The sequence below is a fragment of the Puntigrus tetrazona genome, chromosome 16 (genome assembly GCF_018831695.1).
Source record: "Puntigrus tetrazona isolate hp1 chromosome 16, ASM1883169v1, whole genome shotgun sequence".
Taxonomy (NCBI): Eukaryota; Metazoa; Chordata; class Actinopteri; order Cypriniformes; family Cyprinidae; genus Puntigrus; species Puntigrus tetrazona.
The window spans coordinates 21,848,977-21,873,462 of record NC_056714.1 but is presented as its reverse complement, the minus strand read 5'-3'; the positions used below and the strand labels follow the sequence as shown (position 1 = coordinate 21,873,462).

General features: G+C 37.7%; 1 protein-coding gene across 2 annotated transcripts; it reads right to left on the bottom strand.

Moving 5' to 3' along the window:
- Positions 1 to 490: 490 nt before the first annotated feature.
- tgfbr2b (transforming growth factor beta receptor 2b) lies at positions 491 to 23,474 on the bottom strand. Of its 2 annotated transcripts, XR_006252812.1 has the most exons (8): positions 23,154 to 23,474; positions 18,544 to 18,700; positions 17,712 to 17,902; positions 8,114 to 8,916; positions 6,479 to 6,620; positions 2,834 to 2,961; positions 1,310 to 1,871; positions 491 to 947 (listed from the first exon to the last, which is right to left on the bottom strand). XR_006252812.1 is itself a non-coding variant. In XM_043261176.1 (7 exons), exons 1-7 carry the CDS (start codon positions 23,230 to 23,232, stop codon positions 1,683 to 1,685), a joined length of 1,689 nt encoding a protein of 562 aa, XP_043117111.1. In that variant the 5' UTR covers positions 23,233 to 23,474; the 3' UTR covers positions 491 to 1,682. The 2 variants fall into 2 exon arrangements, 1 of the variants encoding a protein (XP_043117111.1); XM_043261176.1 differs by having other exon boundaries at positions 491 to 1,871.
- Between the last annotated feature and the right edge of the window lie 1,012 nt (positions 23,475 to 24,486).

The following is a 24,486-nucleotide window of genomic DNA, read 5'->3' as shown; positions in this document are numbered from 1 at the left end:
ATGACAAAAGCAAAAAAAATAAATAAAAATAATAAAAATAATAATAAATGAACCTTAAATGAATCAAATGAATGAACCTTAAGCTAAAAAGAAAACTAGTTTAAACCACTGTTACTCACACAAAAATGTCTTGATTAAGTAACAGCTGAAGGTTTTCTCACAGTACAAACCCCCAGGCTTATGTACAGAAAAGAGAGACATATTTGATGGCTGTTTTTCAGTTGAAGAGGTTTGTTTCCCAGAACACTGAACTAGCGGGCACGCATGACAACTGGTTAATGGAATGTTTGTTAAGACTAACTGAAAACATTGTTGCAACCAGCGGCGGTCTTACAGGTAATTATAATCTGGCTGTCAATCATCACTGATATGAAAGAAGCTTTCGCAAATTTCCCAGGCTGAGAGCAAAAATACTGTCTAACGATGAATCCCACTCATAACTATACACAATGAAAAACAGGGAATGAAAAAACAACCATTTTAGTGTTGATACTGTACATAAATGTATTTTAATCATCAAAGATTTACAATATATTACATAAAAAAGTAGTAAAAGAGAGGCACAATTTAATATCCAGGATATGTGAACATGAGGCACTTTGTGAACTTAAAGTGTCCCTATTATGGATTTTTGAAAAAGACCTTTCATGCGGTGTGTAACACAGCTCTAAGGGAACGAAAACATCCTGAAAGGTTTTAAACCTGAAAGTGCACTGTGTATGAAGTTATTAGGCTATCTCTCAAAAGAAAGAGTCGCCTCTAAATCATTCAAATGAAACTCAAGCCGTTTCATGTCGGCGGCGGGACACTTGTTGGTCTTCCCGAATGAAAATGCAGATTCATTCCTTGCCACTAGGTGTCGCTTTTAGAGCGTTAACAGCTCACAAACGCTGCTTTAAATGAAATCGACCAATCACCGGAGCGCTGAATGAATCGTTTGGGAGTCGCTGGAAAAATAAGGTAAAAATAAATGCACATTTTAAGAACATTAAAGTGTTTTTTTTTACCTTGCATGCATGCCAACCTGTTTTTACGGACTCCCAAAACCAAAATATAAACCTTTCATAACCCATAATAGGGGCACTTAAAAAAATACTGTTCGTTTAACACATTTTTTGGTATGTGCAGCATATACTCTTCCCTTTTTTTTGGCTCTCTCAATAGTGTGGGTTGATTTTTATATCGAAAGCTGTATTTACAATATACTTTTTTCTTTGGCTAACAAGCACAATACATATTTCCCGCTTAAAGCAACTTCAAAGACACACACACACACACATACATACACACACACACGCAAATCTCTTACCCAAAACATTCTTTCATAAGTCCAGAAAATCCTGAAGTGATCTGTAGAAAGTCTTACAATCTCCTATATGAATCTTTAGTGTCGAGGCAAAACATATTCCTGATTACATTTGGCTCTCGGTCAGCTTTCAGGAGGAGAAAACCAGCGTCCGTCCAGCTCCTCTTGCTCGGTAGCCTGACCTTCCTCAGTGTGAGCTATGCATAATCTGATAAAGTGCATGAAATCTTTGGTTATGAAACATAAAGCTTTATGAAAAGGCCATATTCCTCCACCTCCGCTCGAAGGATCCAAACATTCAGTTTCTGCAGAGAGAGAGAGAGAGAGAGAGAGAGAGAGAGAGTGCGAGTAAGATTGACCTTTCTCTCTCTCTCTCTCATTTGTCATCGCTCACGCTCACGGAGCAATCTTCTGGAATCTTCTCCTCGGAGCTGCTGCAGGTGGACAGCTTGTCTAGGTCGTCGTCCATCTCGCTGAAGCGTTCGGCCACACACTGCGCCGTGAGCCGGGCCTCAGGATCGTGATCCCAGCACTCGTTGATGGTGGAACAGACTGCAGATACACCCTGGAGGTAAAACACAAGGGTTTGTACAGTGTTTTATTATAGTAATAATCAATATTTAGTTCGTAGGCAATATTTCATTATGTCATTTGCATAAAGATTTAGATTCTAAACTCTACATCCCTAGTGTTTTTTCCTCTTTTTTGTATAGTAACATCTAAAAGTCTGAAGTCAGTCCGACAGTCAAACAAACAAACAAAAAAATAATTTTTTTACTGCACAATTTTTCTTTGATGAATAGGTTAAGTAAAAGGTTAAAACAGCATTAAAATTTTATTATTTTGCAACATTATGAATGTATTTACTAGTGCAGTCAAATGATTAATTGGGATTAATTAAAAAAATCCAAATATTAACATGTGCGTACTGTATATATATTTATATTCGTATATTATATCTAGTACTATCAAACGATTAATTGCATCCAAAATAAAAGTTTATGTTTACATAATATATATGTGTGTGCACTGTGCATATTTACTATTTATATATAAATACACACTTATACAGTAATATTTTGAAAATATATATTTTTTTTTTAACTTGATGTTTTATTTACATTTCTATTTATTTACATATTCATTATTTAATTTATATAATATATACATTTAGTGTACAAATATAACATATTTGTCTAAATATATTTTTATTTACATAATAAATATACATAGTACACACTTTTTTAACATTTTTTTTAACATTAACATTTTTCTTAAATACATGCATGTGTGTATATATATATATATATATATATATATATACACACACATATACACCGAATGTTTGATCAATTCAGTGCATTCTTGCTTAATATTAATTCCTTATATTAAAAAAACCTAAATATATAAACAAAAGCTTTTTCAAATAAGAAATGTACACTTTTTTTTTTTTCTTAAACGAGTTACTTTTCTCTCTGCTAATATGCTGTCTTTTACCATGTTCTAAGATGTTCCATTCAGTTTTACCTGGTGTTTCATCCAGCTGCTGGGGATGTCTGGTCTTCCTCGGTCTCTCAGCACATTATCTTTCATGCTCTCCACACAGGGGTGCTCTCGGACTTTCGAGCCAAATGGAGGTTCGTAATCCTTAACCTCTGCAAAGACACACACGAGACGATCAGACAATATGACATATGATCCATCCCCTTATGACAGCACGAAGAATCATTTTTGGAGAGCATTTGTTCGTGAGAAGTACTGAGGTTGGAAACTGGAAGCTATAAGAAAGCCCCGAATGTGGAAAAGAACACATGTTTCATATGCTCTGGTTGCTATATCCGGGAAAAAAAAAAAATGTTAATGCGGCATCTGGAGAAAAATGGGACTAAATCAGTTGCTCCATCAGAATGGCAACAATAAACAATGCTGAGTTTGGGGGTCATTTGTTTTGTTCACAAGAACAAATTGATGAAATATGAGGCTAATCACTGGACTGTGCCAGCGAGCTCCAAAAAACAAATTTTCCAGACCTTGTGAAACTCGCAGCTGCAGAGGCCCAATCATATATCTGTCTTCAGCCTCCATAGCCAAGTACTTGACCAGAGCCAGCTATAGATAACACACAAACACACACAGGGTGCTAAAAAATCTGCAAGAACAACCAAAACCTCCAGTTTCCCAAAAACAGCCAGAGACGTCATAAAACAGCAGTTACTGTCCTCTTCTAGGCCAGTATAAAATCCATTACAGCAAATGATGGTGGATGAATAGGTTTACTTTGGAGCGGCTTGCTCTTGATTGGAGAGCGTGTTTTGTGGTTTCTGCCCAGCACTCTGGGCCCACAGGAAGGGGCTAGGCCAGCGTGCAGCCTGGGACAGGAAGTGGAGGGCTGTGATTGGGCCCCTGCGGAGAAGCTGACTCCACAAGTGAACGCATCCTGTTTTTGACAAGTGGACTTCCCCCGTTTCAGCTCTTAAACAAAATACTCCTGCCCCTGCGGTGCTATTTCTGCTGTCCTCGGTGCCCCGTGTGAGGGTCTAACCCGATGGAGCTTAGCATGCAGTCCACAGGCGAGGACACATGGCTGTAGCATCTTTTTTGGGGGAGTCTTTCTCGCTTTTTCTATATGTCCTGATTTGCTTAAGGGCTGAGCTGCTCAAATGCACTCGCTATGTGAGGAATGCCGTGGTTTTTGGGAACAGATGTCCTGCCGGCTGAGGCCTCACACCCCAGGCCCGGCTAGAAGTATCCAGGGAAGCACTTTTTTTTTTAAAACAAGAGTTTCCCCTTCAGATTAACCGTCTGCTACCTCCACAGACCTGCCTGTCTGAGTCTCTGTCTGGGAAAGAGTACAAAAAGAAAAAGAAAACACTTTCTTCACTCTCGAGTGCTTTTATGTCTCAGAGATTTTTTCTTTCTTTCATTTAATTCATTTATAAAATGTGTCATCATATCAACCGACAATTCTGTCCTGATTTTTTTTTTTGTGTACTTGGTTGCCAAAGGATGAGCAGCTGGAGAAATATGAGATGTGTAATATTTACCTTGATTTTTTTCCACAAATGTTAAATGTAAAATTTGTACAATAGTAAAAATGTAAATCAAGCTATAAAAAAAATGTAAAATTGTATTTACGATATATAATGAGCATTGTGTTATTTTTAAAAATCGTCAAAAAGAATGTATTAAGAGTATATTCTCATATACACGTTCAGGTTCACACACACACACATACAATTTGATTTCTGAGAAAATTATATACCGACAAAGACATAAAGAAAGAAAGAGAGAGACAGATTTAAGTGTTCATAAATCACAGTAAGTGAGACAGTCAGTCAGGGCAGACAGGAGGCAAGACTCCTGTTTAAACACTAGGACCTATTTAAATGTCGCCTAAAGAGTAATGCGACAGCAATGCTGCCAGACCAGAGGATTTTTCAGGCTTCAGTCAGAAAAATTTGGGGTGGATCACGAGTGCTCAACACCCTTGGCTCTTCTGTGCGTTTGTGAAGAGCCGGAGTCAGTGAGTGAATCCGAGACCTGCCCTGATGGATGGCCACCCTGCATGGGCTTCTGCCACCTGCTAGCCAGCTGCTGTCCTCCATTTACTTGTTTTCCCGTCTTTCTCCCGAGGACGGGAGGGAGTTCTCCTCAGCTGGCGGGGTCTCAAGTTTGCTGTACTACTCCAGACCAGGCCGCACCCCGGGCTAATTCAGGACATACTAGCGTACACAGTGAGCCGCAGTAGAACAACGCAGCCACAGCTTTCCATTTCACCGTCACCCACACACGGGCTTTCTGCAGCTGCTGTCTGCGAGTGCTACATCCCGTAATGTTTCTTTTACCTCTTTTTGAAAGAGATCCCAGGTTTTTGACATTGCATTCTGAAGGTGGTACTGCAGCGGGAGGCAGACCCCAGTGTGTCTGTCTCTACCCCTTCGACACACACACTGCACAAACAGCTTCAGCTCTGCAGATCAGTTCCAAACAGCATGACAGAGAGGCATGCCGGGGCATGTGGGTAACACAACTCGACAGGGACAGTGTGTGAAACAATATACACATGCAAATACACTGCCACTCATATTACCAAAGATGATGAAAATAGTAAACCGTCAGAACTTTGAGGTGGACCTTCTGAACTTGACCTTCTGATCCTTTTCTTAGCATTTTTGTCTAAATATCGAAACCATTTTTCTCAACATCGGAAGCAAAATCATGTGTTGTTTTCAGAGAAATATTACAAGATTTTGCTTAATTTATGTTTAAACGTTTAAAGATTTTTACGTTTTTTTTTTTTTAATCTTACCTTCACCGAGGCTGCATTTATCTGAGCAAAAATACAGTATTACAGTGAAATATTATTACAATTTTAAATAATGTTCAGCAGCTTTGCTCTGGTCTTCAGTCTCACTTCCAGAAATCATTCTAATAAGCTGATTTAGTGCTCAAGAAACACGTTATTATGGTAATAATAACTGCATTTTAATTGCAAAGGCATTTAGCATTTACCAGGATTAATTTTTTAGGCAGCCACTTAATTTTTTCAATGTAGGAAAAACCCTAAACAACAACAACACAAACCCTCCCTTTTCCTCAATTTCCACATGTATCCATATTTTTACATTTACATATTTACATTCATAACTAATTACAGTTTCTGTTACTGCATTTCATACATATAAGAGCATGAACGCTCCATGACACCTATATGAATACTATTTATTCGCTGATATGTTAGTATGCCAAGAATACGCTAGCATCTGTCTTCCCACCTGACCAAAGAAGGGAAAGTTCTTAGGAAGCACTTGACATTTCACACATTCCTTACATTCCCAAACAGAGCAAGGAGTATGCCGTACCATCTCTGCTCTTGTTGAAAAACGGCTCCTCAATAACAGGAAGCTGCAATTCGGTCAAAACACACTGTGGGCTTTCCATGCAGTCTTCTCAAACAATAGCTCAACGATGGCAGCAGAAAACACTAAATGCCACTAACAGAAGCACACAAAAAGCAAGTTTATTTCCATCCCTGTTCTCCTTGAGGAACAATTACAGGCAGAATGGAAATAGAATAGCATTGTCTCAAGTTTACTAACCGTGTTGGCTTGTGAAATGCCAAAATAACAGCTATGTTTCCAAGCGAGAGCTCGACTGTGTTTGTGTACTCACCTCCGATGGCGTTACACCTGGACGTGATCTCCCACAGTACCAGGGCCATGGAGTAGACATCGGTTTGCTTGAATGACTCGATGTTCTCAAGGTTGATCCTTGATTCGAGCACTTCTGGAGCCATGTACCTGGCTGTACCCACCTGAGAATCAGATACAATATATTTGATATTGTACATTTCTGAATGTCATGATCACATGAACATCATTTAGTAATACTACCATTTTTCTTCATTTTCCCATGTTTTTATATTAATTATTATTAACAATTCTAAACATATTATTCATTACTTTTTTAATAATCTGAAATGATAATCACTAATAATAATAATGACAATAAAACAATAATTAGGAATGTATTATTGCTATCAACAATAATTATAATATTAATTTATAATTATTTTATGATTTTCATTTTTTTACCAATTTCTAACTAATAATACTAATTAATTAATATGATTATTACACCACAATTATTATTATATATATATATATATATATATATATATATATAATAATCTCAATAATTATAATAAATATGTCATAAATATATAGTATTATTGTTATGCTTTAGAATTTAATTTCAATTGTTTGTAATGAAATGTATTATTGTTAATAATAAAAATTATTTTAAAGTCTGTAATATTTTTATATTCTTCTTACTATTAACAGCATTAATACTATTGTTATTCAGAGGTTTCCAGGTTATTTTGCATCTTTTTTATTCCTTTAACTTCAAAACACTTCAGCTCACTTCATTATTTGACCTCACTTTAAAAGTACAAAAGGTCGCACCAATGAACCAATAAATCTAAGACGTGATAATTAAACATAACCTTAGCAGTGCAGTTTAAACTCCCTTTGAACTATTTTTGGGGTCACTGTCTGGGACCAACTGAATGTTGACATACATCAAAGCACTCTGCTTATGGAGAGACATCGCAGAGTCAGGTGACTGTTAGCTAGTTTATTACTGATTCACTCGTCGCTTTTGTCTTTTCATTTTTAGCCCGTGAATCATAAATCTGAGAAGACAGTTTGAACAAAGGGCGCACATACATAAAACACACACTTCTGCACATGGTGAGATGCCTGAGGGGACTTTCCCTGCAAGTTATGACTTGACGTACCTGCCACTGTAAATCTGCACAATTTTAGGTATGGAACACGCCAAAGCTTAATTTGATAATTACCGTGTAATATAAGCAAGTGTATCTACAGTAGGTATTCTTGTGCTGCACTAGGGTGATAGAAAATTTCAGTAAAGTAAAATGGTAGAGAAGTCTTACTTTTAGAAAAAGTATAAAATAAAAAAATAAACAATATCTGACTTCAAGAAACATTACATTTACATTAAATCTAAAGACATTTAATTTATATTCTATACATGCATTTACAATACTGGTCAAATTATTTGTGCAATAATTGATTTCTAAAGAATCGTTTGATACCGAAGACTGAAGTAAAGGCTACTGAAAATTCATTAGGAAAACATTACACTTCAAAATATACTTAAACAGTAAATAGTTTGAATGTGTTCACAATTGAGCTATTTTTATATCATTTGATTGATGCTGTCTGTTGTCTGTATACACAATGCACCTATGAAGATTATATATATTGTCGCATGACCCACCTGTCCACTGTTGGCCAAGTCATCCACTGACAGAGAGTTGTCAAGGCGGAGGCCAAGTCCAAAGTCACAGAGGCAACAAGTGAGGTCATTCTTCACCAGGATGTTAGAGCTCTTCAGATCTCGGTGGACGATGGGCACTTTGGGCCGCCCGCAAGGGGTGTGGTCGCTATGCAAATGAGCCACCCCCCGGGCCAGCGAGCCCCCGAGCAGCCGCAGGTCCTCCCAGCTGATGAGGTGTCGAGTGAGGTACTCCTGCAGGTTCCCGCGTGGATGATAGGCCGTGATCAGCCAGTACTGCTTCTCCACTTTCCTCTCCTCGGCCGTCAGGAAGTGCAGGATGTTCTCGTGCTTCAGATCGATGTCTGAGAAGATGTCCTTTTCGTTCTTCCAGGACGCGTACTCTTCGTAGGGGAAGATCTTCACCGCCACCGTCTCGAACTGCTCAGAAGGGCTTTGTCTCAGCTTGGCTTTGTACACCTCGGCGAAGCGGCCCTTGCCCACCTGAAGGTCCAGCTCGATGGGCAGAGGTTCTGTGTTGTGGTTGAGGTTGTTGGCGTGTGTGGAGCTGCTGTCGGAGCGGTCGTCGTCCATCATGATGGCGCAAGCGTCGCTACAGTCCAGCGGGCCTTTGGGACCCTTGCGTTTGGACGGCTTCTTGGTCTCCCACTCATCCAGTTTTCGGCGACGGTACATGCGATACCAGTAGAAGGAGGCGATGACCAGCACAGCTAGTACCAGGAGGGGCAGTAAACTGACCAGAATCACCAACACCACTTGGTTATTTGTGGGGTCTGGACCAATAGCTGGAGAGAAAGCAGAAGGATGTGAATATTTACCTAGAGCAAATGCATATCAAAACTACTTATTAACATGCTGATGAATCAATGCACTTTCCAAAAAAGTAATGACTCTTTCTGCATACAGGGAAATCAGATACCAAGAAATTTGAATCTACATAAAAGCGTGTGCTAGCTGAAAAGTATTTCTGTAAATGTTATCTCAATCATGCAAAAAGTGCTGTCTAAACAAACAAAGCCAAGTTTAGCTATCCAAATTGATTTCGTTTGGATGCAAAGACTTCCGAGATTGCCTTATGTTAACTGTGTAAGACTGAAATGATGAGAAATCAATATTTGCTGTGTTACTAATTGATCCTTTGTTAAACAAGAAATCTTTAGTTGACCTGACAGCAATTTATTGACTGAAGGCATTTTGCATTTAATGAATGATCAAATTCAAATGAGGTAAACAATGTAGACTACTGTGAACATTTATAAGCATAGGTAAATGAATAAAAAAGTAAAAAAAAAAAGAAAACAAGAAATATATGTTATGAAATAAAATGTATTTTAATAATAAACTATTTTATTATTATTATTATCAAATTCAATTTGAGTTTAAATAAATAATTGTATCTATTTATTCAAATAAAAAGTATTTTTTTATTTAAAAACGATAAGACTAACAATTATTTCATGCAAATAATTAAGGAAATAAATTATTATTTTTTATTATTATTATGTTGATGAAATTCATTAGGTAAACAATATATTACTAAGGGAACATTGATAAAAATATGTAAATATATGAATAACTTCTTTTTCCATTTTTAACAAAATTAATAAAAAAAGTTTAAAAATAAAAAAGTGATGACTAATGAGGTTAATTAACTTACTGCAATATCTAGACTCCATATAAAAGTATTAAAATGTTCAGTTTTATATATGTTAAAGATTTCACTGCATCATGTCACATATACATATATATGATGTAATCAAGTCAAAGGTAGTGATGCTTTGTGTCCTCAAGCAATACTCTGAATCACTTTTCAGTGAAAGTATCTATTAATTGTTTACTTGACTACAGGGAAGTCCAGAATTTAGTGCCATTACAAATACCAGCAATAATCATCTAGTCACCTAGTACCCAGGTTGACTGAACTCCTAATCATTAACCCAGTTTTTGAGCAGACAGTTTTTCCTACCACGCCAGGGAGCTTGCGCAAATCTCGCACAGTGAGAGTCTGTTCTGAGACTTCATCTTTCAAGGCAAAGTTTACACTGCTACGACGTGCGCCTGCCAACCTGAGGTCTGACTTGGAAGCCCTAACACTGCAGGTTCAATCCAGAGACGAAGTGCGAGCTGCCAACTACGTGGGCAGAGAGTGGAGTCAGTGTTTCGTCTGTCTGCATTCTTCCATCAAACACACAGACACGCCTTATCATTGAGACACAGACATAAAAAGAACAGAAATGGATACACGACACTGGGAGAGGAAAACCGTCAATAAATGCCAACGCTTTTGGCAGACGGAACAGTCAGCAAACGCATGCTAAAAGCATAGCCGTGTGGTACAGAGGGAACGCTCAAACCTTCACATACAGCGGCAGAAACCTCGTCTAGTAGCCAAACAACCAATATAAACACGCATGAAATCACAGCGCCTTTTCCAGCCACATAAAACAGGATGCCAGCCACGCTGCTGCGATCCATGACATTATCAGCTAATAAGAGGCACTTTTCTGCAGGCTCTACTGTTAAACGCATCACTGTACATCTGTGCCAAGGTCTTAACAAGAATCAAGTGGATTACTTGTTCCAAAGCCTCTGACTCACAAGTTAATCTATTAAAATTTAATTGCTTCTCACGACCAATAGACATGTTTCTCATTAGCGCATTAGCGAACACCGCTATTACTACTGCCATTGCTCACACATACTGGAAAAAGACATTAAGAATGCAGAATTTATCTGTACCATATTGGTTTATTTTTATTGTGTTGGTTGATATTGGACATTTAATTCATTTCTGCCTATGTTTACATGACCTCTGCCTTCCTGTAGTTCAAACTAGTAAAGCATAGCGCTAGCAACGGCAAGGTCATGGTGAACTGAATTGAAAAAGAAATGTGTAGTTTGAATGCAGTGCGAGTCATCTGCAAAATGCATAAAAAAAGCTTTGAGTTGTCTGATGGAGAGCCATATGGCTTGAAACATCACTGCTGGTGAGAACTTGCAATAAAAAAAAAAAAATTGTGTGGAAGCCCATTTCAGCCATGTAATTCTGAGTAATAAAACCAGAATTGAAAAATAAACAACCAATACGTGTAATTCTGAGAACATAGTCTTTTTACCCCCTCAGAACTGAACTGTGTAACTTTATATCTTACAATTTTGATAAACAGTCAAAATTGTGAGATATAAACTCTGAATTGCAAGAAACAGATTTGCAAGATACAGTTTTTATAACTAACAATCACAGAATTGTAAGAAAAAATTAAGAATTGTGAAATATTCAGTGGAAGAAACAGGCTTCCATAATTCCATAGATTCCAAGTTTTTTTAAACTTTACTTTCAACTATCTACATTTTACATGTTCGCGTTCACGCTGCCTTTTTTGCAAATGAACCAGAAATTGTAAACGAAACCACACGTGTACTAAGGTCATCCATTCATTGGACAGAATTTTTTTAAGCAGGAAAAAAAAGGAAGTTCGAAAACAAGCTAAGGAGTTATTTTAGTGCAATTGTTTTTATTTTACTTATTTTCCGCTATCACCTACTAACTCAAAACGAATCCGGCGGAGTGAGCTTATACATGGGTCAGCGCCAAAAGGGGAAGCGAACTTGAGTAAGTTTCAGTCGAAAATTTCTAAAGTTTTCCATGACTTCTCCAGTTAATAAACTCTCAGAAAATGACATTTCACATAACCTTTAAATGTACCAACGTCGACAGGCCAATTCTCTCCGGCCTCTTGTGTACTAATTATCAATGGCACGCAAGCTTTAATGTGCTGGCTGGTGTACTCGCTTTACTGTTGAAAATGTCCGAATTCAAAGTGAGGATTCCCGTACGTGCCAAAGACTGTTTAGATCTGTATAGTTTTGAATGGAGAAAAGATCATTGCTTAAAATAGCAGATCAAATCACAAGAAGCCCCGCCTTCTAAATAAAAATAGCCAATCGCTGATCTGTGAAGTCATTCAGAAGTTCCGGTTGCTATAGAAACGGTCAGCATTCTGAGACGTGCGCCTAAAACTGCGCATGAGCACTGGCTGATCTCGAGAAATAAGCTTTCTATAGTGCTATTTCAGCAAAAGATACAATTATTGCACAGTTCTTGTCAGATTTCACTGGAGATAGGAGCTGCACTTGGATGCCTGAGGGGCATAACAAAGATGGCCGCCAAATGACATGACTTGCCTTAAAGAGACTTTGACGTTACTGCATTTTGTATCCTAGTCATGAAGCGGGTTTAGAGGCTCAGATCAGTAACATGCTCTACATGAGAAACACAGACCTATTACTGTTTGTTTGTTATGGCTACGACTTTGTTTTATAGCATGGCTCATACCGCAAACAAGTCTGACTTTTCTTTTTTTTTTCTCTCTCACTAACACCGTCTTGGTCTGCTGTTGGCTTTCTCTGTGTGACTCAGACCTTTTAACTATCTGCTCTATAACCGGAGGCCAAGATTCCTTAGCATGTGAGTGTGGGTGTGTTTTGCGAGCCAGCGTATATACGTGCAGGTCAGGGTTGGGTTGAAAGTAAAGTCTGCACAGTTCCTCAGTCTGCACTCCTTTCCTTCATGTTCTTCTTTCCATCAAAATAACCTATGATAAAAGATCAACTGAGTAGAAACATATTGTCAGGTTGGAAATATTCCAGTGACACACGGACACATGCTGCTGCTTATTTGTCCTGTCAGGCAAATGGACTGGATTGTCATCCTGGGAAAGAATAATGAGTACTTTCCACCAGATCTGAGAAAGAATATTTTAGCATCTATCATTTTTGTGTGACAATAAGACGACGACACTTATACGTCAAAGTAAGCACAAAATATGGGTAGCTTTAAGTGCTGGGAAACACACACACACACACACACACACACACACACACACAAAAAAAACATTAGGGGGAAAGCAGCTACACTTTTAAGGAACATTATGATAAATCTTTTTTGTTGAAATAATACTTGTGAATAATCATGCAAATACAGTCATTCAACCTTTAAACAATCCCATTATGTTTATGTCTATCACAAAATATGTACTATTTAATTTTTATTAGTACTGTCAAACATTTAAGTGCATACAAAATTGTATTTAATTGCATATAAAATCGCCTATTAAAATATTTGTTTACATAATTTGTGTTCTTTGTATGTATGTATATATATATATATATATATATATATATATATATATATATATATATATATATATATATATATATATATATACTCATTTTATTTAATGCATATGCGATGAGAGAAAAGTAATATTAAAAAAACTAATTTTGTAATATTTATAATAGAGATTATATCTATTTGGAAAATGCTAATATATTTTCCACAACAGTTTAAATGATTTTAAATAATTTAAAAATATAATCACAGTTTCTAATTCCTGCATGTCACATTAAAACATGTAGTCTGTATGCCACTGCACTCCAAAAAAGTGTTATATTTTTTCACAATTACACATTATAGAAATATTCACCAACACTGCCAACCTCAGCTGCAGAAATAATACAGCGCATGTAAACAGGAAATCTGATAAAACTAAGCAATATCGATAACAACCTAGCTGAGTGTGAAGCTTGCTCATTTTAATACTGTGATAGTACTGTATACAAATGGTTTCATGTTGTGATAAAACCACAACATGCTTCCAGGACCTCTAAATCAAGAAGCCTCCAAGGTTCCATATTCACTTCATGTTCCTTCCGACTGAGCCAATCACGTTTACAAGTAGAAAAACAGAAAAACATGTGTGCAAACCACAATGAAAAGTGCAACACGCTCCTTCTGACAAGCTTTATGAGTTGCTTATTAGAAACAAATGTACTTTTGCTGGAGCGCTCAAGCAATAACGGCCATCACTGTGAAGAGAGTAGCAGCAAATGTGTCCGCTTCAATCAGTGACATCAATCTGTCTTCATATCTCATCATCATCCCATTTCAGAACTAAATTTAAACAAACTGTAGAACATCATGTTTCAAAATCATTTTCATTAAAGCGTTAACTATTTCCTTGGTTTGTGTTTTCTTTTAGCGGATGCTTATTGAAATATTTGCACAAACTCCATTCTGAAGAACAGCACTAATAGTCCGCAGAAACAAGTTTAAAAAGCATAATGACATCTTCATTGACTTCACTGACTGTTTGCGATGCAGCATATATTCACACATGCCAACGCTATGGTGCCCCTGAATGTGGAAATGAAATCTTGCAGGAATAACCTGGATGAAGACATATCACTCATTACTCGTTTTTATAATGTGTTCATCAATGACAAGCAATAACTGTATATGTTATAGTTATCAGTGTGTGTATATGCATATTAACTCAAATCAATGTTTTGTGGGAAGTAGCTGTGTTAAAGTGAGGAAGTGCATCCAAAGTGAGGAAGTACATCGGTTGCTATAACAAAAAAACAGATCTTAAAGCTCTTTAAAAAATAGCAGCCAAAAATAATTTAATAACCCAGCTGCTGTCGGTTCTGTTCATTAAAGAAAAACTCAAAAGCAGTAACTTTATCTATATTTAAATGTAACAATTTCTTTAATTTGAAGATTTAATGTGAAAAATATATAATTATATTTATTAAAGTTTAAAGTGTTGATTAATTTGTGATTAATTTCAGAAAAAAATTGTGATTAATTCATTATTACTTTTATCTACTGACAGCACATATATACACATATATAATATTTTATAAATAATTAAACAGTACAATATGCTGGTACTAACACTGTAAAAATAAAAAGACAATGAAATAACACTCTCTAGACACCCTCACCTTATGAAGTACATTCAAGGGCAGTTCTCTAAATATCTTTATCATTAACTATATAAGTTTTGACAGCTCCTCTAGTGACTCATCAAAAAGAAGAAAGGTTCTAAGGCACTTGAAAAACATTCCATAGGACCTTCAGTACACAAAGGCACCTTTATTTTTCAGAGTATTTCCACCTAAAAGTCCACCTAGGCACAATCTTGCTTTTCTGTTTATTAGATTCAGCAAAAAAAGTATGTGAGAAATTGCTATATGCAAAGCCCTGCTGTGCAGTACATAATTACGAGCTGGTGTGTACACCCAACAGCTGCCATAATGAAGTCCAAAGAAATGGCGGCGGCTCCAGCTGAATAGAGAATAGGGAGCTTATCGCTGGAACGTGCAGGCTCTCAGCCACAGTTAATGTCATAAAAATGTTATGGTCCGGGAAAACAATGCCTGGCATTTCTGGAGAAATATGCCATGGAACCGTTCCAATAAGTAAACATGGACTTCCTGCAATACTTCCCCACTCTGGCAGGGAATGAGGCCTCCTTCACCGGATGGAATTACAGCCTCCATGCTCCTCCATATCAAACACTACAGGCATCAAACATCTGCTCAAATGTCATCTTTCGCAACATAAATCCACAATTTAAGGGGGTCATATGATGCAATGTGTTTATGTGCTTTAAGTTTAAAAAAAATCACAATATTTTGCACATACTGTGCATTATTGTTTCTCCCCTAAACCCCGCCTTCCTAAAACTGGTTGTTTTGTACAAAATTCATTGTTTTAAAAAAGCAAGATGTACTCTGATTGGCCAGCTATCCATTGATTTGTGATTGGCAGAATACCTTAAGCTTGCTGCAGAAATGTTATATATTTCCTTACCATAACGTGATACCGTGTCCCAACACTGTGACACAAAAACAATAAAAGCTATTAAAAGTGAGTAATTCGTTTTATCCAAAAGGGGCATAATTACTATTTTAATGACTTATACTGTCTTTTTATGCATCGCATTGCTCCTCGTAAACATAACATCATGTCTGCATAACATCATTTGTGTTCTAGTTGTGTCCTCTTTTCAAAGCACAAACAAAGTAGTTTCACTTTCGCAATGAAACACAGCGTCTCCAGAACATGGCGCTGGCAGCAACACTAAACCGAGAATAATAGGCATATATAGTTCTGCCATCTTTATAAACATTTGGGGTGGTGTTTGAAAATAAACCCACTCTGCAAGTGAACAAGTCATAACTTTTATAAAAAAAATCACTTTGGTTTTGAAACTTTAATCTTTGCAACTTTAGGGATCCTATCTATGCACTAACAACTTGTAACACTCCAATGAGAAAGGAATACTTGAAATGGCATCATATGACCTCTTTAACAATGGTACAAATCTGTCTTTGTTAATTTACGATAAATGTGTTTATGTACTAAGAGAAGGAAGCATGCTCTCCTCAGGATACTCTACACCGCAGAAATCCCTGCACACTGCGTGGACATTCCTTGTTAAAAAACGAAAAAATGGCTCTTTAATGCATACGAAACACACAATAAACTTTTCGAATAGTGGTAAATAAGGTTATTTTAGTGCATGCCTAGTGCACACAGCTGTTTTGCCATGTGGTTGTGATGTCTCTGCTTCAAGTTACACAGACAGGAAACCACATGTCTGAGATCCTCAGCCGTCCACACAACCAAAGCCAATAGAAAGTCTGCCTGAGACAGCACAGCCAGGCCAGCAACAATGCAGCTGCTTTAGAACGTTACGACAACCTGAGCTCGCATACCAGAGTGTGTTACACGCTACAAGAGAGTGCTAAATAGTTAGCATTGTACAGAATATGTGTGAGAGATAAACATGTTGTGCTTGTGGTTGATTTATCAGCTCAGTTGAGTGCTGTTTATCTAGCGTGGTGAAGCGTAGCACTATCAAAAACCAAAACTAGCTGAAATGCAGTTCATTATTCAGACACCAACGCAGCATTTCAGAAGTCTACGGAAAACCTCAGATAGATGTGATGTAAGCTACATCGCATTAGAAGCTTCAGAGGCTGCAATACTCTGGTTTTGCGTACCAATTTGCAAACCCACACGGAATCTGTGACTGCAGAACGCTGCAGATTTCCACTGATTTAGAACATCTGGCATATATAAAATTCTACAAAACTCCTGACCTTATCATCAGAGTAATTTTATGATGTGCTTTTGTTATTATTATTATTAGTTTTTTCATATTTTCATTTAGCTAGTACTTTAACTTATTTATTACAATTAGTTGCCTGAACGAACCATTCTTTATATTACATTTTTTCCCATGATTTTTTAATCATTTTTGTTTTAATTAACAATTAGGGCTTGATTTGGTCTATCTGGAATTGATTGGATTGTGAAAAGCGGGCGTTACCAGAATGATTATAAGAGATTAAAAAATTGGGTTTATAATAAAAAATGGGAAATTATTATTGTTTTCAGTCAATAAAGTAAAGTCATTTTTGATACAAAGCAGCTATTTTGATTAAATATTCCAATACGAAATAATTTTAGTTGGCAAATAATCATGCACAATAAGACAAAAAACATGAAAAAAGCAAATCAGGTCATGCTGACTTTCATCTACCAATAGATATTGTTTTGTCATGTTTAAATCCAATGTGCATTTTTTCCAATGTGCAAGAAAACGTGATCTGAATGGACCTGAAGTACCTTGCTTAAGAATCTACAAATTTCAGTTACTATCTTAAAGCACTACCACCAATAACACAAAGTTGGAAAGAAGAAGGAATGAAGAGGAAAACTAACGGAATGTGAACATCAGCATGTCGTTGCACTCCTCGGCGTTGCAGGAGCAGATGTGGAATGGGCCCGTGTTGGACATCCTCTTTTTCATTTCACACTTGGTGTTGTTGTAGTTCTCTACCATGATGCCATAGAGGGGCTCGGTGGGTTTGTGGCACAATGTCTCGATCGTGTTGTTGTCATCACTCATCCTCCTGATGTCATTGAGAGGGCACAAGTATAAACACATGCACTTTCAATTACAGGGATTATGATATCAAATGACAGTTGTCGATATAAAAAAAAACCTTTTACATTCTCAGTTGACAATAAAAAATAAACTGCATGTCTCCTTGTTGCTATATCAGTAAACATAATAAGCACTTAGATACAGCAATGACTTGTTGCTATATTTATCTGCGCCGTTTCCATAATTGAAGACAACACGAAATGACATTCACAGCACATTTAACCACGTTGTGACATATTTCAGAGCAAAACTTCGTAGCACTTACTGGTATTTAATTGGATTATGCAGACTTTTGGACAATATTGGATAATAATATTTCTTCTCACAACTTAGCCTTGGTTATAAAAGCAGAAAAGTGTTGCAAGTTCTCACATTTTGATTAAAACCTCCACTTTTTTTCTTTAGAACAATATGTACTAAGACTAAGCATATTTATTTTGATTTTGTGTCATTTTTTTTTAAATAAGAGAGTGATATTGCAAGCTGTGAACAAGATTCATTTGTGATTTATGACTGTTGCGCAAAGCAGATGTATTACACTTGCATACGACAGATGTTTTACACTTCATACAAAGTTGTGGAAGAATGACTTGAACAGCGACGTACCAGATAGCCACACAGATTTCGTCGACATTGGCACAGATGGCTGTGATGCTGCAGTTGCTTTCACAGGTGCCGGTTCCTTTACAGTCGGATGCCTCCACGTCACAGAACTTACACAGTTGGGGAAGCCGAATTGGATTAAATAAAGGATGCATCCCATCTAGGATAAAACAGAAACAAGGTCACCCATTAAAACAATTTAGTCTTTTATTTAACATTTTTGATCCAACATTGCATATACAGCGCTCGAGTAGTATCCTGAGGGACCATAAAAATGCGAGATGAAATGCTGGCTTCTTCTGTTATCAGATATACATGCTACTCGCTTTTTATCTGCTTTTCAATGCCCTGTTTGAACGTGCTTTCGTCTCCAGCTCCCTTGTCAGGTTCCTGAGACTCTGACCTAAATGCACTGATGCGATCAAGCAAACACCAGCACAGAGAGACCAAACGGCGTCAAGCTCCTGTCTCTGAGAGTACAGACTGACATCAAGACCTCAGATCAACGGAAAAGCTATGCTACTGCCACTGGTTTAGTCTGTAAGTCTAGAGAGCCAAAATGCGAGCTCAAGAACTCGCAAGGGTTTACTAGTTTGGTGTTGCATGAGTCATTTCTACGTGCGCATGGTTTTTAAATTTCAGCGAGTCTGTATTTGGCCAAATCCGTTAGACGTCGTATTAACTGTATTACGTAATTTGTTAGTTTAGCTGCTCTTTGGAGTAACGCACACCTCCTAGACTTTCCTGTGATAAAAGGCCACCGTGGCTCTGTGGGACTGAAAGGGGCACCGGTCATTCAAACACACTGAAAGACTTAGAAGTCAAACCACACAGCAAAGCCCAAATGATATTTAAACACATTAATCACGTTGCAAACTAATTAAAAGTGCACAGCGCTGTTTTACTGCTCTAATGGAAAGATTTAAGAGGGCTCACGAAGGGAACATAAAGGAAGAAATGTTACGTGAAAGTGCATTTACAACAGTGTTGTTATCATTAACTAAACTTAAATAGTTTTTTGTTAAATTAAATAAAGCTGAAAAAAAAGGTACCAGAATAACTAAAACTTTAAAATAAAGCTAAACGGAAACATTAAAAATAAAAAACTGACAAAAGCACATAACAAAATTCCCCAAAACAAACTGAAATTATGAAAATAAATGGTAATTAAAAATATAAATACTACAGCAACCTATAAATAATATTAAAGCAACACTTCACACAGTATTCATCGGTTATCAGTCGAGTTTTATGATTATAAGTCAGTATTGTATATTTAATTCTGCATGCATTACCTTTTTTAACTTTAGATGGTATTTTCCATCACCCAATATCTACAAAAACACTAGTCATTTTTATTGTTAATCTTTTAGCAAAATAAACATCTAGACTTATGTTTCATACTATAAACTTTAATTAGTAAGGGCTAATCACATTTAAATGATCGATTTATTTGTTTGTCATTTATTTGGAAATGAAACAAACTCATATTTTTAAATGAGACATACCATGAAAATAATTGACAGCCTATCTGTATTGGGCTAAATTTAATATTATTGCATTTGCTGGAAAACATGCGAGTGTGATTTTCACCAAGTACAAGAGGTTCCTGGATCAACATTCACGTTGATCCTGAAACAACATTCCGATCAACCAATCATATTTGAGGGATAATTTTTTAGAAAATATCTGTTTTAGGCTTACGATCAGGGTTAGGTGCTTCTATACCCTTGTTAATCAGCTATCATTTCCTACTGATTTTAGGAATACATTTTGGGTAGGGTTAGGGATTGGGATACGTCTATATTTTTGGACAGTAATGTTGATCCAGGATCATGTCTTACTTGGCAAAATCACGGCAACCGTTGTTATTAACTCGACTTTCACTAAAAATGAATAGTGTAGTTATTTACAAATCACTCTCAGTGTGAATGCCTCTTCAGATTGAAACCAGAGTCACTTGTAATTCAGCCCAGCAACTTCAATTCCACATGTTCATATCTCAATGACGGGCATCACTTCTGATCCATAGAAGGCTGTACCGCAACACAGCAGACAGACAATCACAAGACCTCCGACCCCCATTTTCCCTTCGCTCAGCTCTCGCTCCTCAATCTATCTCCACCGCTCTTCTGGAAAGGACGGAACAGGTGACCCGACCAAGGAAGGAAGCACAGATAGGGCGGATGTGTGTCTTTCCTTCCACAGACAGAATAACAACCAAGACACTTCTACTGGAGAAACAGCCAACCAATCACTACACAAGCTCACCTTTTTTTCAGAATTGGTTAAAGGTCAGCGCAGTTGTGTGGCATGGGTTTGTTTCGACTGCATACCGCAGATAAAACCTACGAATACGATTCCATCTTGTCTTAAGATCGATCCACTGTCACTGTTTTTTGGCTGCTTTGCTTTGTTTCTCGAGCTGAGCAGATAAGCAAGGCTATGTGCCCTTTTAGTCTCTGGTTCACTGGAGCGAGCCAAGAGGGGATTGTGTCGGACACGAGGATACGAAGACAAATATGGTCAAATCAGATGCAGCCATTTTGAGGTTATGTGACCCCTCTTCTCATCCTGAGATAGCTATTTTTGAGTTCTTGGCGCAGAGGCCCGGAGAGGCTTCGGTAAACACAAGCTCGGATTCACAACCTTCATCCACTAGCCCGGGTCTCACATGGTTTCAAGGGCCTACAAAGGAGCTTTTTTACTCCCGTAGCACTGCTCACTGACTTTTTATCTACAGCTCGGCCTGACTGGATAACATTATACACTGCAGAGCCATTACCTCACACTATTTCCGTAGGACAGCATTCAAACTCCGCCAACATTATTACATTTGAACCTAAAGGATATGTTTTTTAACTTAAAATATGTGATTCTTCTTCAGAGGGGAAATTAAAAAATACTTGCGTAAATATCTTTTTTTAACATAATTTAAAGACTGCACATTTTAGATAAGAATGGCTCTGGCCACGCCCCAAAAAGGTGTCTAGTGAGGACTTGATAAATCGGACAACAACAACAAAAGTTTAAGTGTAAGTGCATGATGCAAGACAGGACGGGCTCGAAAGGATCTATTTGGGCAGATGAGAAACAAAAGCAACATCTTCAGTAAAGACACCGACAGCTAGGCAAGTGTCGTACCTGCATGCAGGGGCGCCTGATGCTATTTGTCATGTGTAAAACAAGCAGGACAAAAACTCTTGGCTCAAACGCAGCACACACACACACACACACACACACACACACACACACACACACACACACACACACACACACAGCCCTAGTGTGTTTCAGCAGCGAAGTGTGCAGAGCTACATGCAGCCAAGCAAGGCTGGAAACAGGAAGTGGCAAAGATGTAGCTGGACATCTGGAAAATATGATTTCTGTAAGAAACTTCTCTGTTGCTCCACCAAAACACAGCGCTGTGCGACAAACATATCCTGCTGTATAATCACAGGCGTGAGGTGGGGAGGAGTTCAGCGAGTGTAATTAGTGTCTAAACTAACCTGTAATCACAGAGGCTGAAATTAATGACAGGACAGAGAGAGAGATAAACAATTTATGCCGGTGGGAGGAAGGATGCGGGGCTGGTTGAATTGGAAAAACGTCCTGCGCGAACTGTCAAACACTTCCACTACAAGCGAAAAGACAAACTCGTAATGTTTTTCAGCTGTCAGCTCATAAGGGCGTTCCCTTGTGCGCACACACATTTGAGGGAATAACAACAAGCTGATGTATTATCATCTCAAAATGTCATGTGCTCGACTAGAGGAATATGTGTTTGATTCTTGTGTCTTTGAAAACTTAATGAGACAGAATGAATATGTCACTGTCACTAACAAAAAAAGTGGCCAAAATAGTGGCACTGTATTACAGTACTTGCATGATTGCATACTACTACTACAGTGTTCCTTAAGGACTTGCATATTACAACTAGGCTTGCCCTTTTGTGCATTTCCTTTTAGTTACTGTAAATGATCATTAAGGTCGTCTTAAAGTAGTTTATGACACGAAAAAGATACGGTTCTGTATCAAGGAAATATAATAATTGATATAACAACCGTTCAGCGTGGTTTAAATCAAAGCATCACAAAGTAAACCCCATCTGATACAGTCCCCATACCATGCAAAAGACTGCATAATGTGCTTATAACTTACACTTTACTTTACATGAGACTATACATATACAAAACTGACGTCAATTATATCTAATAAAGCAGTCACAGAGATAACGGTTTTACAGACCGCCAAGTCACTCGTATCAAAACACAGACGTGCAAAGTTTATTCGCCACGGGACACGACAGTAAAACTGCATTTTACGCGACTGATGTCATATTTAAACACCTGAGCAAATATAATGCCGCTTCTTACGCTCTTACGTAACCCTTGAAAACTGCACAGGAAAAAATAACGAGGAGCTGGCGTTCACTGAATGCGCTCACCTGTTGCACGCCTTTAAAAGCAAGCGGTCAAGAAACAGACACTCCACTGTGAGAACACGAACCGCTGGAGATAACAAACGCGCGCAGAAAAAAAAGTCACATTCACGCGCGTAACCTGCCAACTTCAGAAAAGCGCGAGAGGTGTCAAGACAGTGACTTAACTCACCGACTCCGCTCCGATCCATGACAACCGAAGAGATCAAAAAGGTCCCCCAACAGAGCAGAGAAAGCCAATATTGCTCCATTAGAACCGCGATCCTGTCCGTATCCCTCGCATTAACGTGAACGCGACCAGGCTGGCGTGGTTCGACCAGAAAGCGTGGCGATTCTAGCGTCTGATCCTGAGTAAAGGAGAGCGTCTCATGGTGCTGGAGTGAACAGTCGCTGTGAGGGAATCTGTGGGCTTCTGCTCGCCTGGTGAAACAGGAAATCTTTCAGAAAGGGCAGGACTTTCCTCCGTCTCCCTCCCTCTCAACGCGCAGTCTTTGCTCCAGCCTGTAATTACGCATGTGCCTTCACTTCTAATTTTATTGTGTAGGACTTTAAATAATACGCTGACGGTATTATCGTGGGATTCGTGTCATTTAAAGACGATGGACGCCTTCATCGCGACGCTCTCACTTGGCCGCTGTGGTTTCTTTATGGCATTTCTTGAGGTGGAAACATCTATAGTGCTCGCGAGAGTGTGTATAGCCTACTTGTTTCATGCGCTTTTGTTTTGTTATTCAATAGGCTATGCCTGTAAATGATAAACCGTAAGGAAACGAATTGTCCTCTGTAATCTATTTACATATTAATTTAAGCCATACATTTATTTCCTCAGAGAGATGCATGTTTTTTTTTGTCATAAGGTCCATTCGTTAACATTAGTTAACTACATTAGTTAACATGAATTAAGAATAAGCAATACTTCTAAAGCATTTATCAATCTGAATGTTAATTGTAGCATTTACTAAAGCATTAAAATCGCAGGTTTTGTTTGTTAACATCAGTTAATGCAGAACTGAACAAAACAATGAATGAATCGGTGTATTTTTATTAACGTGAACACAGATCAACAAAGAGTGTGATAAATGCAATATTCATTATTTGTTCGTGTTAATGAATACATTAACAAATGTTTACAAATGATACCTTATTGTAAAGCGTTACCTTTCTATAATAAGTCTACCCCATATCTTCAAGCTCGTCTATATTAGTAATATTTGAATACTTTTGTATCATTTTGTTTGTGACTGACTACATAAATGCCTTCATGAATATGAGATCACCTTTAAAAAACACATAAATACAGGGTTAACCGCTGATTTATATAATCTCTATTATAGATCAGTGGGTTTAACCTGTAGCAATCATAATTTGCTGAACGTACAACAGAAGTCATTGGGAGGTCCTGACAAGTATATGGTATTTCTATGGCATGACTTTACTTAGCTAGCAAGATAAACGTGCATGCACATGTGTTTGTGTGCCCCCAGTGCCTTTGCCTCCACAGAAGC